This window comes from Anguilla rostrata, chromosome 8 (genome assembly GCF_018555375.3).
Source record: "Anguilla rostrata isolate EN2019 chromosome 8, ASM1855537v3, whole genome shotgun sequence".
Taxonomy (NCBI): Eukaryota; Metazoa; Chordata; class Actinopteri; order Anguilliformes; family Anguillidae; genus Anguilla; species Anguilla rostrata.
The window spans coordinates 23,868,568-23,886,023 of record NC_057940.1 but is presented as its reverse complement, the minus strand read 5'-3'; the positions used below and the strand labels follow the sequence as shown (position 1 = coordinate 23,886,023).

The following is a 17,456-nucleotide window of genomic DNA, read 5'->3' as shown; positions in this document are numbered from 1 at the left end:
TTCATTTGTACGCGGCAGACCGGGTCTGGCGGCGAACCAACTGCGACGAGGCTTCCACTTAAAGCCTGGCTGCATGGAACCAATTGGCTGAATCTTCAGCAAAACTCGTTAACACACTGTATGTTAACACGTTAACACATTAATGCTTCACTATCAAAAAAAAAAAACGAAACTTACTGACATTAATGATGGAAAAGGGATTAAAGAAGAATCTGAAATGTATGAAAGTTGTTTAATACTGCTTAATGAAGAGTTTGTCAATTGGGAGGCAGAGGCCCACGGAGATGACAGATTTTATTGGATTAAACAAGTGACAGCGGCGATCAGCCTCGTGACTGCATCCAGACGGCTCCTGTCCGCGCGTGACATCTGGAATATTGCGCCTGACACCGTGGTGGCAGCCTTAATGAAACTGTCCCGTCAAATTAAGCGTCTTCTGAAAATGAACTCCCCTCGGCGCCGATGGTGTTCCTGCTCAGCGTTTCTGCTTCTAAAGCTAGCCTAGCAACCCCCATACCAGCACGCCACGCGGGGGAGGCCAAGCGACTACTGCAGAAAAACCAGCGAGAGCAGCCCCACAGAGCGAGCGCGGGAGGGTGGGCGTGTGGCAAATTCCATGCAGCCAGACTGCACTCAGGGGGTGACGGGTTTAAAAGCACTACGCTCCGACATCTGGGGGAAGCAGCCACCTCATGGTGATCCCCCATTCAGCTGAGGACCAGTGGAGAGAGCGCGCAGGTCTCTCAGTGCGGACTCGGCTCAGGAAGAGGCCGGTTCCCGCATTGTGTCTGTGCAGGCAACCGAGACTTTACAGAGCCCTGACCACAGGGGCCAAGCTGCTGACGACGGTAAGCCCATTACATCACCTCCTCCCTCCACCTTCCCCACCTCTCTTCACAGCCCAGTCGGGTCCCATCATGGCACCTCGTACCCTTGTTAAAATATCTCACTGCAGCTAGATGAGCAAAAATGCGCCAGAGCAAAAAAAGTTTGAGAAAAACAAGCAGCCCACCGAAAACCCATAAAGGTTTAGCTCATGTATTGATCCCTCCATGATTCTGACATTGACACAACTCACAACTTTCTTAAATTCCGTTCCTACCATTGCTGGAAGACCCAGGTCTGTCTGCTGAGACTGCAATGGCTTTTGTTACCCTCTAGGGGGCAATATTACCATCTGCGTGTTCTATTGCATTCACAAAAAGAGTCTTCTTGTGAGTGGCCTCGCTCATTGTTAACACCCTTCACACACACAAACACACAAAAATGTTGTTTGGCATGTGCCATTATCCAGAGTACATAACCCAATCTACATTTACCATAAATCCATTCATATGGCTTGATGCGTGCTGAAGAATTGCCTCGCTCGGTCGTACAGTGGATCAGAGGATACACTCCCTCAGTGCTGTCTAAAGAAGACTAAGGTCAAAATATGTTGTGTACACCAGAGTGCAGGTGTAAGGGGACCCACTGTGTCATGTGCTTTTTTTAGATTTTTTTGACCACTTCATAGCTTTTGCTCCTCCTAAAAATCAATGGTCTTTCACTTACTGTAATTCATAGGCTGCTCAAAGGCTGCCATTTACCACCGTTTCTTTCTTTCTTCTTGATTTTTTTTGCAGCATGCCTGTAGGGTTTTACAGCGCCCCACAGGACCTCACATCAGTGTCCATTGATCCGAGTCACAGCACCAATCACTGCGGTGTGAAACGCATGTCAAAACTCCAACCGCGCAAAAACCGCACGCTATCGTCTTACGGGAAGAGTGTCTGTCTCTGCGCCGAGCGGGAAGATGAAGAACCCGACCCCAAGCTCATTAAATAACCAGGCTCGCACACACATGCTTCCCACTATGGAGACTTTGCAATTACAATTTTATTTTTGGTCATAGTGACAGCGCTCTCTTTCTCTCTCTCTCGCTCTCTTTCTCACACACGCACACACACACACACACACACACACACAAAACCCAACCAAGGGGCAAGAGGGTCTTCTCCATGTGGGTTCACATCCCAGGCAAAATTAGTTCAATCAATTTGGAGGCAAAGCCCAAGCTAGAGCGGATCATGAATAAGACAAATAAAAATGACAAATAAAAATGAAAATCATGACTGATTGATGGAATATAAATAACTCTCAAATTATGCAAATGTCTATAGTGCCTATTAAGTTCACTCACCGATTTAATGACCCAGCTTACGGGCTTAAGGGGGTAATCCTTTCGTGGAAATGAAATAGGCAAAGGAAGCTTTGGCACACGGAGGAGACTCCGTGGGATCTGAGATGAAGGAAGGAGGAAATGTCGTGTTTATTGCGATCACACACAAATACGGCAAATCATAAGGTCACATTTCCAAATGCCATTGCAATGTGCACTTTGACTGAATATTTGCTGAAAGAATATTTGCAAATAAAAGAAGCTGCGTCTGTGCAGGATCTGTTGAGCATGCATCCTGCGGACTGATATTCATTTCTGTTGAATTGCATGATTTGAATGAATTCTGGAGGGTAATCTCTCTGTTAGCCGTTATTTCATCCAACTCTTAATAATACGTTTGTGTGTTAAAATGTCTGTTAGTAGCTTTACTGGAGTACAAGAAGCAAGCTCGGCATATTCCCACCACCAAATCTTTAAACGTTGAGGATGCACGTCTTTGTCTTAATAAGGCACAGATCAAGTGACGGGCAACTTAACATTGCTCGTGTTAGTCGAGGTTACAGATTGCTTGCATTCGTGCAATTCAGAAAGGAGAAAACATTTCCATTCCTCTATTGGTAAATAATTTATTACCTTTTCAATGCATTTTAATTAGATTTTTTAAATATGAAATTGAAAAGACTTGGGACAGGGATTCAATGTGTCATTCATTTTTTATTGAATGACATTTCCAGTGAATAACTACAGCGCTGTAGCACCACACTGAATAACTGTCAGGGCCTTTGGAATCAAGCTTGGCTTCCATCAGAATTGAATGACCTCTTGATTCTTCCCCCAAGCATTCTGCGCTGTGAATGAAAGGACATTTAATGGAAACACCCTTCCCCATTCACAGGCAGAAAAGAAATCCTGCGTCTCTGTGAGGAGAAGGAACACAGAGGCCGGTCTCTTTCAGCGAGACGCGCAGCCTTTCAGAGGCCTTCTGAAGCACGCGGCTTAATGTCAAATTCGCCGCTTGCTTTTGCCTTGGGGGGAAGAAGACGCCGTGCTGAAGTTGGGCCGACGCCATGCAGATGGATCCTGCGGCTAAGACAATCGGCTGATGTTCTCGTCCCCGTTGTTTGTTTGTCTCCTGACCTTGCCTTTCCCTTTTACGAGGGCCCCGCGAAACCACGGCGACGCGTTCCAAGACGAGGCTCCTTAAGCCAGGTAAGTGCATCCGGTTACCAGGAGACGGGAGAGGTGCGTGGACCTTGAGCTGTGAAAGGACGCGGCGCGTTCGCCAGGAAGCCTGCCCCGCCCGGCCCGGCCTCACGGGCGCCTGCTGAAGACGGTCGGTACGCCCAAACCCCTCTCCACGGCTCTCTGTGAAAGCACAGCGCTTAATAACCCCAACGGGGGAGAGTTAGCCTCTGCTGTGGGACTGCTCTGCTGTTTTCATTCAGAGCTGTGCATGCACCATTTCACTTGATAACCATTAAGATCAATCCTCACAGCATAAATTCATTCTGTGCCTTTAGAAAGCACCTCTAAAAGATAACCTCAGAGTTAATGTTGTACTTTCATCTTGGTAATTCTCTTTGACCACCGTTTCTGAGCAACCAGTAGGGCTCCACTGTGACTCGCCTGTTAAGGATGCCATGCTATCTTTCTATGAACCCTCGCTGAATGCAGACCTTGGGGGAATGTGATATGCAAAACAATAACAGGACACAGTAACACGTAACATTCCGATTGAACATGCACACGCCACGCTACGAGCCTGACGTGGGCAGGGCTAAAGAAGACTGGCCGGGACCTAAATTGTTTTCCCGCGCAGCCAAGTAATCAGATCGATTGCGCATTTCCTGTTTTCAAGCACTCCGGTGACTAAGTCCAGTCGAGAAACCCCCACAGCTGTTCAGTCTGATTACGCTGCACACACAAAGGCCAGTTGGAAGCAACTCGGTAGCAGAGGGCCTGAGAAGTGTGCTGTGCGCCGTCTTTCTTTACTCATCATGCCAGAGCACAAATGTGTCCCTAAAGTGTTATCAGGTGGGTAAGGCTAGTTCTGTTCCTCTGCTAGCATCCCTGAGGAGGGAGCAGACAGGCTGCGAATCACAGAGAAAGGAATTTTAAGAGCGCGCTGTCTGAGCCAGCATTATCTACTGAGACTCTTATGTCATTAGATGTGTTAATAGATAGCATTCCCTCCTCTGCTTTCGGAAATGGAAGTGTGCCATTGAAAAGGCGCACTCCATCCCCCTCTAACCCGCCATCATTGCCGTGCGCCTTCGAGAGTCCCAGCTATTATCTACTTGTGTGCCAGTGAACTCATTTCAGTGATTTCGGCGTTCTGGGCCCCTTGACTCGGCCTGATTGGCGCAGTCACTGTTGTCTGTGCCGCGTCGCGCTTGCCCAGCGATGCCCTGGGTCACCGCGAGCTGCTCCGCTCACGCCCGCGACATTCTGTCCCCACAGCGTCCCCTGGCTCACAGTGCGCAGCCTCTGTCTGTCTCTGCCACAGCCACCTCCTTAACCGCACACTTCCAGTGGTTTTCATGCACATTTAAAAAATGACCACTGAACACAAACCAGGCTGATCATCTTTAAAAGGAATTAAGAAAAAAAGGCAAAAAAATAAAAAAGACATTAGAAACAAATTTGGAAGGTGTAAGGTGTATGTTGACAGAGGGTAGCTATACCGTGGGTGTATGATAAACAGTGCTGTTATTGGCCATATAGTTATGTAAATGTGTTTACCTGTCTGTTTTAACATTCGGCTACACAAAATTTGGTAGTACAATATCTAAGTGAATGCTACATTTTGATCTCATGGTGAATGCTAAAGGTAGGCGTGTCCAAAGTGAATCTGATGCGCTGCTTGTGTCTGGTACAAGGTGACTTCTGAGGGAAAACTGCCATCCCTGTTCATGAGTTCTTTTGCCTCCAGATTTAAGAGCTGCAGCTGTTTATTGGCTGAGAACCATCAGACAAAGTCCAATTAAGCAACAAAGGGGCGTGGTAGGGCGATACGTAAAGAGGTCAGTGAGGACACGGTGAGGACCGCATCAGGACACAGCAGAGTTTTACTGTTTTATTGTGAGAGAGAGCTGAAGTCTGAGTGATTTGAGTGGGGGATATGGGCTCGGAACACCTGTCCTCTGAGACGCATTCAGGGTCATTTCCTTTTTGAATTCCTTCAAGGGAGTTATAATTCAGCACAGAAGCATCTTACGAAATGAATCACACAACAGACCCCCCCCCCCCCCCGACTACTGCTGGAGCTGAAAGCTAACGATTACGATAATTCACATCACTTTGGCTATGGCTTTAGTGCTGACCTTGCGCCGTCATTCAAAAATCCATCTGAGGAAGCAGCTTGCAAAGGTCAAAACTGTTCAAGAGATCTCGCAGATTCTCAATTTAACCAAACACAGTGGAAGGATGCCAGGGAGCGCTGCACGCTGTGTGGGGGAAGCTGCCTTCCTCTCCGAAAGAACAAAGGCTCTCACTTAATGCGGGTGGCTCAACACGAAGGCGAGGATAGCTAGGGATCTCAGATTGATTAAAATACGGTCAGAAGAGTTCGGCTGATTTCCAAATCAACCTTGTGACATTCAGCCACACACTCTGCTCTGAATTCAGCTTCCTAATGCGCATCATATTGATTTGCAGGTTTTGAAAAAGTGAAATGCTGATAATTGCTCGCAGAGAGAAATGAGTTATGGCTCCTGAAAAGTTTAGGCGTGCACTCGAGCGCGCACTCAAACACTGATTCAGACGGGGAAGCGATGCCACAGCGGGCTCATTTGAGGCCGCTGCTTTGTGAAAACCCTTTTAGAAACAAAGAGAAGAAGTAAAAGAAAAAAACTGAAAGCAAACGCCACACAAGAGTTAGAAATGTGACCTGTTTTCTCAAGGTCAAATAATCTTTTATTGTGTTTAAACACTACAATACAGTATATAGCCATAAAAAATTCTATTGTGTATATAAATTATGCTTTCAGTACAGCAGTCCATTACAGCTTTGGTACAGTATAATTTTAGTTTTAATATATAGCTTTAGTTTTAATATATATGGTGTGTATATATATATATACATATATATATATATATATATATATATATATACATATATATGTATATCTATATATGTGTGTATATATAATATAGTCTTAAATACTTTCAGCTTCACAAACTCAACACAAAGTACAAAACTAATCCAGTTTTAGGTTTATTACAATCTACACAGTGGTGATCAGTGAAAAGGAAGAGATCTTCACCCAGTGAATGCATGTCACCTCGCTAAGCTACAAAGGCCTCCTGTGAAGAAACAGGACTAAAGTATGCACCATTAACCAGCAAACATATCAGTTATTACTGAGTTTTTCTCTGTTTTTTACAGAATATCTGCCGTTTAGCTGTCTTCCCCTGCAATTAAAGGCCATGGTTAGAAAAGTCCAGTGCACTGGTTGGTGTTGGGTGCTGGGTGTTGGGTGGTGACGCGGGGGTGTGTGTCATGAACTAGTCATGTGAGATTGGGGCTTCACAGATCCTCTTATAACGGAGCTACCATGTGCTGTCAATTCCTGATTCCTCAATGAACTGTCCTCCATAGCATTACACTATGATTGGTTCAAACCGGTGAAGTGACTGACAGTCTACAATAGCCCAACCCATTTTGAGGTTGAGGACGCCTCACTCTGCCATTACTAGCTATGACTGCCTGCAGCCCCCTCTCGTGTCAGTACTTGACCTGCCAGCCTGGGCTGCTGAGGTTGGCGCAGTTGGTTCGGCAGCTGGCTTGAACGACGGGCACAGTGCTGGAAGGGCAGGGGCCGCCCACCAGTCGCAGGTTGCCAGGCGGGGAGGGTGGCATCACGTTGCAGTAGACAGGGACGCCCTGGCTGGGCACCGCCCCTTGACCCGACTGACCAGGCAACATGATGGTCTGTTGGTAAGACTGCTGGGGTATCCCTGGAGAAGCCTGTGTCATTTGCACCTGGGTAAGAGAGATGGAGTTATATGCATAAGGGCCACTGGGTCCACAAAAGCTCCGCCCGCAAGTCTCAGTCACTGAGTTTCTTTCACACGTAATTGCGGCGTTTAGTCAGTGGGAACCATGCCACACACAGGACCATGGCTTATTTTCCTGGTGAGAAGCTTTTTCAAAGTTTACTTTTTAATTGAGTAAATATCACCAGATGATTTATGCTGTTATATAATTCCATTGATTGCTTGCTAACATCTTAATATATTCCTGTTTTGCCTTCTAAGACCAATAATTTGATAATATAATTCGGCTACATAATGCCATCAGTTTTTCCAACTTTGATTTATGTTGTTTGTGTTCACATTTTGGTTTGCTCAAATAGTCATTTTTTTCTCTTTTACTCCGGCTCTAAAACTCATGGATAACCCCTTACCGATGGCAAGCGGACGAGAAGCCTACCTGATATGAAGACATAGGGGGGTACGGAACCATCACACCTTGAACCTGACTCCCCTGTTGGCTGGACATCAAGCTCTGGTTCTGGTTTTGGGGTTGCTGCGGTACACCCATCAGATTTTGGAATCCTGGCTGCTGATTGGATAAAACAGGTGGGTAACCTGGTGAGAAAGAAAGAAATTCCTCAGTCATATTATTATCCCAGTTTCTTTGCTTAGAAGGCCTTTTATCGTAGGTAACTTGCACAATATGCAGTTTAGCATTATGTACAGCTGAATAGCTACTAATTTACCTTCCAAGTACCAAGCTTAAGGGTACCATAGCCATTACCTGAAATGGCAAACAGACCTGCCACCTTATGGTTATGAATAGTTATATAACTGACTATAACTATAACTGGTTATAATTCCTTAGCCACTGCTCCACACAGCTGCTGACATTAAACACAGTATGAGAGATGAGTTCATGAATGAGTCAGGCATGGGCACCTGTGCAACCTTCTACAGTCTTTTGGCACTGGGGTCATTTCAGTTTACTCCCCGATTGCTGTCTTCCATGCACTTGCTGTCGTCATTCGCTCTGGTCCCAGTTTGCATTTCTGGCACCTGATGTGACGCCTCTAGAATTTCACTGCAGCGGTTCGGTACAGCGCTTAATTTGACAAACAACCCCTCCATACGGGATTCACTGAATAAATGATCATCCCTTGTCTTCAGATGGGTGAAAAATGACAGTACCCAGGTGTAGGAAGCTGGAAGAATTATTTATTCATGGACCAAAAACAAAGTACAGTCGCAGAGGATGCAACAGTGCCTCTGCCCCCCGCGTGAAACCATTCCACAAGCATCTCACGTTTCCAGCACGAGTGTGGAATCGGAGCTCGCCCTGGCATCCAGAGCCGAATCGGTGGGAGGGTGAAGCCGCACGAAGCACAGTTTCATAATAACCGTGTTGTTCTGCTAGAGAGGGCAGAATCTCGATTGGCTGACGCGAGTCCATGATTGACAGCGCATTTGTGTGGTGACCCCACCAATCACGGGTGTGATGACACGGCGCTCGGCTCTGCTCCCGCAGCCTGTCCCTGTGTGTCAGGATGTCTGCGCTGCGCGGCGCGGCGCGCGGGTGCAAGCCTAAGCTCTAATTAAATCTGAAAGGGTAACTACTATGCTGCTCTGCAGATGAGCCCAAAGCACACAAAAGATAAGTTGGAAGCTGTCATAGAAGTTGTTGGTATAACAGTGTTTTTAAACTGGCCCCGGGGGCTGCTGTGTATACAGGTTTTCATTTAGCTGCATAAATTTCAGGGGCCCCCTCCTACTCCTCTTATTATATACTGCCCCCCCCCAAATTCTAAATTATGGATTCTTTAGCAGACGCCCATCCTCTCAAAGCATATTTGTAACCGGTAGCCTCCAGGTTTCAGATCCAGCTTGAAGTATTGCGAGGTTCAGATGAAAGTATGAACTAAGGTCAGTTCAATTTATCCTTTGTACAACCCAATTTCCTTTAACAGAACAAATCTAGCCAGAGGTCTGTCTATTTTTGGAGGAAGGTTAAGATGAATCTCACTGATACAAGAAAGAGCAAAGGGTTTCACTCAACATCTAATACAGGATAGGAAACAAAGGCTGGAAAGGTACCTCTCTCTCACTCTCTCTCTCCCTCTCTCCCTCTTTCTCTCTTAGAAAAAATGAGACTAATAAAAACAATACAAGGAACTGATATTTATCTGGCTCCAATTTCAACACATTACATAAGTGGAATCATTTGGCTTAGCTTGGCTTAGGCATCCTTTCTGCATCCGACAGAGAACACGTCGACCAATCGCGGAGAGACAGCACCTCGTGTTTACAGGATGTAATGAGAGAGAGGATCGCAGACAGAACAATAGGCCGGGCCCGCCCCCTTCGCTCGCCCAAAGCCCTGCTGGTGCCACGGGCCATTCGTCCTCCACCGCAGATCGCATGCTGGGGCTGGGGGTGGGGGGGGGGGGGGGGTGTGCTCTGGGGAGAGCGAGCAAGCTAATTAGCGCTCTCCAGAGTTCGCAGTGCATTCGGAAGAAAAGCATCCCAATTAATCTCGCAGACAAAGTGTCATTGTGCAGCCTGGCATAGGCTCTGTGCTGAAAGCCACACAACAATAACCCATCAATTAGCGAGACCGAGCTCCGCAGAGCCGCAGCTGAGCAGAGGCCTCCCCCCCCCAGCCCCCAGCCCCGCTGCAGCTCCTCAGAGCTCACCCCAACAATCGCTCCTACCAGGAAAACAATATTTGAACAATGCGCAGGATGGCATTGCATCCCCCCCCCCCCCACGCACACACACACACACACACACACACACACACACACACACACACCTCATTCCAGGTTTTTTGATTTATCTTCTAATTAAAGCGTGAAACACTGCGTCTGGAAAGGCGGCCGCGGGGCTTTTGTGCGTATAAAGGATTGCCGGCGCCTCCCCAGGACCAAACACCTCTCGGTAATGGATCGTTCCACACTGGGCTGTTTGGGGGGGGGCGGTATGTGCTCCCTTTATCAGGCATCTGGAGGTGAACCGGGAAACAAAAGCCGCTGTGTGTCTGACCTCCGACGGCGAGACTAGCCAGCAGGCTCTCTTACTACCTGCATTACTACCTGCCAGGACCTTTCTTTCTTTTATTGTTGGTGGGATGGCGGGATGGCGGGTTGGCGGGTTGGGGTTGGGGTGGGGGGGTTGTGGCATTGTGGGCAAAGGGAAGGAAGCGCATAAAGCGCCCATCAAAGCGCCGTCTCCTCCCGGCGAGCCGGCCCGTGTTTTGCTCCTGTTTAATGAGCCGTGGCCGCGCGATGCTATCAGGCTCCTGATAATGAGGCGGAGCCGCCATTGGTATTCCACCGGCACCCGCGGCTCGCCTTAATGGCGGGACGAGATCGCTTTATAGGCCGGCTCTCAGGACACGGGCTAGTGGGCCGCAGAATTCGGCTCGGCTCCCGCTTCGCCAGGGCGCGCCCGACTTCGCCGGCTGCCGCGCCACGGCGCCCCGCTGCCTGCTGGACCTCCTGCCTCTCCGACGCAGGACTCAGAGGCCGCAACGTCTTCAGAAATTTACAATATTTTTTAAAAAAGGATCCGAGTGATCAGCGTTTTGGGGATTAGCTGACATTTGACCCTCCCCCTGATTTGAGGGGCTTGTGGTTATATTCGGTGGACTGAAGTGCTCTCGTAGACCCAATCAAGTTTTTTTTAAAAAGGCTGCTAATTGGAATCCTTATTTAAATCAGGGCACGCTTATTAATCATGCAAAACAATCAAAAACAAGTTCATGGTGAATACCAAATGAACGCCGGTTCTCTGTACCGCTTATCTGTGGCTCTGATGGCGACCAATTATGCGTTTCCCCTTACAGCGCTTGCGGTGGATAAATGACTGTGGCCTCGTTTCGTGACCGGGCCCTTTACGACGTGGAGGGCGTGACACGTGAAGCAGAGATAAAAGAAGCCCTTCCGCAGGGAAGCGCAATCATGTACGAGGTGAGCCAACATGAATATTTAGAGGGAATGAGCAGGCTTACGACTGTATTGATAACAGTATTACGGCCACCGCGGAGTTACGGCGCTGATGTCAGGGCACACTGAGTATATTGCATTCCCCCATACCATGAGGCTCGCATCTTATGATCCTCTTAGCAAATCCACTCTAATGGCTTAATAACAATTGGGTCTGATGCTAATGCCCTTCAGCGAGCGAGCAACATCTTCATTTTAAGACTCCCACAACAACGTCCACTCGATGCGTGCTTGGTTGTCTAAAACGTGAACGAAGGGGAAAGACGTTCAGACAAAGAATCAAAAGAATTTGTTCATGAAGGACGATGTTGAAAAATACTAATAATTAAGCAAAACACACACAAATGCAGGCCAGCTACAGGGACCCACAAGGCTTGCAAAATGAAATAGGGCCCACTTTGGCAAGCGACCATTTTCAGTTTAGACCCTTGCAGAACATAATACATCATCCCAAGGTTTGGAATATATGACCACATTGAGGGTGGTATACAGCAGCTGTTAATGTATGTTTGCTTGTCTTGGTTACTGCCACATGTTTTCTTCCAATTTAAGGTGCTTGCAGGCAAAGGAGACTTGTCTCACAAAGGTAAAATATGACAAAATGATACACAGGTAGAAAAGCTGCTAGTTGTCAGCTTCTCATCTCCGATGACCTTAAAAAACTTGCTAGGTCCTGATTGGTTTTGCGTCACCATTCTGAGAGGGCCATTGCACTGGAGTTTGAAGCATCTCTGGATTTAACGTTACACAAGTCAGCTCCAAGCCAGTAGGGTAAGACCAATGATGTCATGTAGGGTCTTGATACCTCACCATGCATTTGGTTCTATGAATGAGCAGCGTACATAGACAAGCCAATGAGCCAGCTGAAGCAGCGCATTAACCTTTAACCCTTAATATGACGGATAGACTTGTCTCTGATCTTGGAACAGAGCCAGTGTGGTGATGCCTGAAGAGGTGTCGCAGTCTTAACAGTGTGCCAAAAGAGTTTCAGGAGCTAATTGGAAGGCAGTTAATTTAATATTCCAGTTCAGTCCTCTCCATGTTACTGCTGGACAAATAAACCCTTTCCTATCCTCCCTCCTTAAATCTCTAATCCTGAATAATCAGGCTGATTTGCATATCTTTCATGGAAGTCATTATGTGAGGATGGGAGGCTGGTCTGTGGAGGAATTCGCTGGCCGATACGCACTCATTTGACTCTCCATTTCATTAGCCTGGGCACTAATGAGGCTCGTAAAGTGTCCCCCCCACCCCACCCTCTTTCTTTTTGAACAACTATTATACATTTAGGATTGTACATGGCTTATTTATTTACTATATACCACTTACGTTCTGTAATATAAAATGGCTATTCAAGGGACACCACATGCTGTATACAGAAAAAAAATGACATGATTGTACAATTATCATTAAAGTGTTTATCTAATTGGAGCTCACAAATGTTTTCTCAATAAATAATTGACAAATGGCATTCTGGGAAATATCCTTCAAAATGAGATTCTGCCTCTAGTCAACAAATAATTAGTAATGTCTCATACTATATTAGTTCTGGAAATATTATTCCATTCATAAATTGAATATGTCATGATTTATATCTAAGACTACATTTGCAATATAGCACAAATGCAGTCTTTGTAATACTGTTTTAAGTCATAGCATTTATATTACATCCAAAATAAAACATTCTGTGCAATTATTTTCAGTTCTCTCATAGCAATAGCCAAAGACCAATTATACACAGTGACCAGTGTCAGAAGGTTTTAAAAATGAATCTAACAGAACTGAAAGATGTCATTGTGTTAATTAAACTGTAAAATACAGATTGCAAAAAACACCTTTCATTAAAGTGTACCTTTGTAGGGGGTAGAGAAAAGTACCCAGAGAAAAACTTCCAATTTGTGTCACAGAAGGAGGCAGTGCGACAAAATTTCAAAAGCACCAGTTGGCTTATAATGAGGACACTTCACTAAAAATTGTTTCTTGTTTCCAGGTAGATGGATTTCAAAAAGAGGCCAAATGGCTTGAAGATAAAAACTGGACTAGCCTAAGAAATAAGCACCACACCTCGAAGAGTTCGTTTGACTTGAGATCTGCCCTGTACTGCTTAGACAGTAATTATATCACTCCTAGCAGGTATATATGTGAAACAAATGCTATACAATGCTGCGTACAGAAACCTAATTGTGGTTGGAATTATCACAAAATGTTTGACAAACCAATATAACAAACCAATACAAAGGTGGAGCAATTAGCAATTACTTTTAGAGTGTCATTAAAAGGCTGTGGCATCCACATGTATTTCTACTATACATTGCATAACAGAAAGCAATAGCATGTTTGGAAAGTGATTATTTTAACAAACATACAAGTAAGCAGAGATACTGCAGTAAAAATGCTTACATCAATGGTGAGAGTACTTCCTTTTTTAATCTGTGTAACTTTAATAACCTTCCACAAAAGTTAATAATACCGATAACAAACACACGGACGGAAGTATTAACTTAACCATATATGGAAATACTCCAGCAGTGAGAGCTCCCGCTCCTGCTTCCCATGGCAACGCAAAGGCAAAGCCAGGAGTTGCCTGAGATTCAGCGGCTCTGCAGCGCTCTGAGACAAATGGCAGTAATGTAAAAATAGCAGGTCTTTGTCTCAGAGCTCGTGTGTTTACCACAGTGCCCAGTGGTAATCATACCCTTAGCAAAGCACTCTTTCTCCGGGCTGATAGATTGATTATGCACTGCTTCCATCTCCTCAAAGACTTAATTGTCTGAAATAAGCTGTCTGCCTCCAACTCCTCCACCTCAAAAAGACAACGCTGTCACTCACTTGCTGTCTAGGGCTAACTCCGTTCCCACCAAGTGGATGAGCGTGATTACACCCGACACTTGTGCGCCTGTCAAAATAAAGAACAGACAGCCTCCAGTTGTGGTTTATTTTTTTTGTCATCAAAAATTTCTCAGCTTCACTCAGGTACTGCTTACGTGAAACTTGTTGATGTAGACTAGACTTCGGACAACAGACTTTTTCAATTCTACAATCAAACACCGTCTCTGGAACTTTTCACACTGTTTCTAACTTCAGGAGGCAAACAATTTCAGGTACAGCTGAAGCACTGCTGACGGGCAGCTGTTTCCAGCCCACACTACAGCTGTCATCCTCAGCAAAGTTGCACTGTTACAAAAAAAGGGTCACCTACTGAGCAAGGTTTGCCTTTATTAGTTTTAGCTAAACCGAATGACAGCCGCATACCAGCAGAGACACAATAAATGCACTGAGAAACAAGTTTATTTTCGGTACCTTGGGCATCAAACCGAGTTTATAACTGCCATTCATAAGACCAGAGAGCCCTAAAAGCACTCTGACAAACGCAGCCCTCCCATTCAGAACATAAAGCTACCTACACGCTCCTACACGCAGGACGAGACGCTGGCTTTCGCGCGAGGCACTAAACCAGGGGCCCTAACTCTCCGTGCCCATTAAAGATCCCGGGGCACTTATCAAAAGTGTATGGGCTGTTAACCTCACTGTCTTACTCAAATTCCCAAACTGAATCTCTCAATCTGGGCATCTAATCACCAAGCCCGTCTCCACAGCCCATAGCCCGCACAATAAATTGCCTCGCCTGCCCGCCTTGTTTCCCCAGGTCATCAGTGCAAATGAGAAATGAGTCATAAATAAATAAACACCCGTGGAACTCCATCTTTCTTCCCTGCTCCTCAGCCCCTTATATCCCCAGCATCAGGAAGTGTCTACTCCTTGCCCTGTCGATCTCTGCGAATTGTAATGAAAGATAAATAGACTCATTTGTGATGAACAGGGACCTCCGCGGGGAGGCTGCTGCACTGAGAGCTGATCTGTGAGCCGCCAAATATCATCCTAAGAGACAAAGAAAGGGTGTCAGGTGACGGTTATCCTGCGGTTATATTAATTTGTGCTTGTATCCACTCGCTACAATAGTGGCATTTAAAGATATTCTGGAGAATATTAAAAGATGAGGCTTCCTATCTGCGCACAGTGTCGCCTTTCCAAGCTGCAACTGTGACACATTCAGAAGACATAAAGACATTTTCTGCTTTGATCAGCACAAGTGAATGGAAAACATTGTGACTGGTGATGAGCTAAATCTTGTGTGGAATATTTGCACTTCACAGGTATAGAGAACAGCAACTGCTTAACAGTTACTAGTACAAGCTATGGGTAATCCTCAACAACCAAAGCATCTGGGTTATTTATTTTGTATATCGTTTATCTTGTATATATGGCAAGATAAAAATATGTATTTTTTTCATTTGTGATAAATGTATCAATGAAATACGGTGAATCGATAAGCATTTCAAAATGAAGCTCAGGAACAGCACGCGATTAGACAGGCTAAGCACACACTCAATAACAGGCCTTGCAGTGCTAATCAATAAATCCTTGGTTTAGCCAAACAAACACTTTCCCTAGGCTGGCTTTTATGTTGCTATGCTTATCCCAAGGCGCCATTTTAAACTCATTTTAGCATTTTTACTTGCAACTGTAAAGTTGATTTTAAACATCACACAGCACACACAGAAAGAGACTTTGAAGGGGAGGATGTTTTTGCCTGGTTCACCCCTGTGTTTTCAAAGGCTTCTCCCGCACTGCTGTTGGGTGGATAAACACTGTGAGGTGCACACACTGCACTCTGTGTGCTGGGGGTGGGGAGTGGGGGCAGACTCTGGGATTTATTCTGCCTGTTGGGACAGTGTTGTGGCTTGCGCTCTGTTTTCTCTGGCAGCTTGACAGGTTGATCCCCAGTGATCATGGCCGTGGTATTAGGCAGGTGAACATTCATTGTGACGGGAGTACATTATAATGAACAACAACGTGGTGACGGAGCTCCTTCAACCCTGCTCCACCCCCTCCCCTCCAGCACGGTCAATCCAAGTCACCTTTCTGACAACATGGAAAATCCATCTCAATCTTCCTCCCTACCTCTCCTGCTCTCTCTCTGTCTTTCTCACTCACTCTCTATCGCTCTCTCATGCACATGTTGAAAAATGCATTACAGCAATGAATAGAAGAAATATACCTTCACAACTCCATATCTTTCTCTCTCTCTCTCTCTTTCTCTCTCACAAAAAAACACAGACACACACACACACACACACACGCCATGCAACCAACCACGGGAAACCTAGCATCTGCAGTAAATAAAAGCCTCGCAGGTGATGATATGATTTCCTGAAGACAAATGCCAGACAGCGGTTCTGAAATGGGCAGATCAATATGAATGAGGCGGCAATCAGCGGCGTGTTTGTCTGGGAGCTGCGCCGGGGCAGGGCGCTCCAGCGCCAGGACTCCAGCCAGGCCTTCATCTAATAACCCCGCGCGCCGCGCGCCGCGCTCATCCCTCACTGTCTCCCGGCCCCGCTCGCCAAACCGCATTAGCGCCGCCGCGCGCCGCATCGATCACCCGCGCAGATAACGGGATCAGACCGGCGCAATCAGGGGCCCCGACCGGACGCCGAGCGCCACACCGGACGCCCCGGGCCCCGCGGGTGCCACTCCGTCGCCATGGCGACCCGCGGCCGGCCCCCGGCGAGCGCCGAGAGGCGTAATTGCCGGGCGTAAGTCCTCATTAGCCCGCCGCCGTCCTTTTCCGAGGAGCCGTCCATTCTTTTTTTTTTTTTTTTTTTACAGTCGGCAGTAAAAGCGCAGCCGAGCCTTGTAGCACTTTACAGGAAAACGCGTCTGAGTTTTTATTACTCATGTCCTTAGCGCATGTCCTTGTGCGGGGAACTTTAACAGCCCACAGTTACACTCTTCTTAGCCTTCAGTCCGAGATGATGGAATGTATATGTGTGCATCAAGAACTCAGAAATCAAAGGGCAACAGCGCCGTAGCAATTTCAGGTAGCGAAACGTCTTCAAGCCCTGGCCTCTGCTCCCAGAAACGCCAGGTTGAGTGCAGAATATCTACTCGTTCAAAGTGGGTGTCTTGTTGCCAAGACACAGAGAGAGAACATTATTCCTGGACGGTGGGTGCTTATGCAGAGAATTCACAGCGTGCGCATTCTTCTCCTCCCCAGCAAGAGGGGGAAGACGCACCTCAACAATCCTTTTCCAAAGGAAGGAATTTAATGAGGACGCGAGGGTCATCCTCATGAATATTGAGAAGATGCCGCAGGGGAGGGGCGCGGCCCGAGCGCATCTGTTACTTCACATCCTCTGACACTTTTATGGAGGCGCGGTGCTGGAAGGGGCCGGCGCCCCGTCCCCCGGTCTGGCTTATGAGAGGCGGGGTTTTCATATTTCACACGCCAGCCCGGCCGCTTCGGCCCAGACCTA

The 17,456-nt window shown here is 46.7% G+C and overlaps 1 protein-coding gene across 5 annotated transcripts in view; it reads right to left on the bottom strand.

Moving 5' to 3' along the window:
- Window positions 1–6,034: 6,034 nt before the first annotated feature.
- Window positions 6,035–17,456, bottom strand: part of arpp21 (cAMP-regulated phosphoprotein, 21) — a 75,247-nt gene continuing 63,825 nt past the window's right edge. For all 5 annotated transcript variants that reach the window (XM_064347150.1, XM_064347151.1, XM_064347147.1 and 2 more), the window contains 2 exons: window positions 7,593–7,750; window positions 6,035–7,142 (listed from right to left, as the gene is read on the bottom strand). In XM_064347150.1, the coding sequence (XP_064203220.1) occupies window positions 6,885–7,142; window positions 7,593–7,750 (416 nt within the window). In that variant the 3' untranslated portion in view covers window positions 6,035–6,884. The remainder of the gene's footprint in view (window positions 7,143–7,592; window positions 7,751–17,456) is intronic.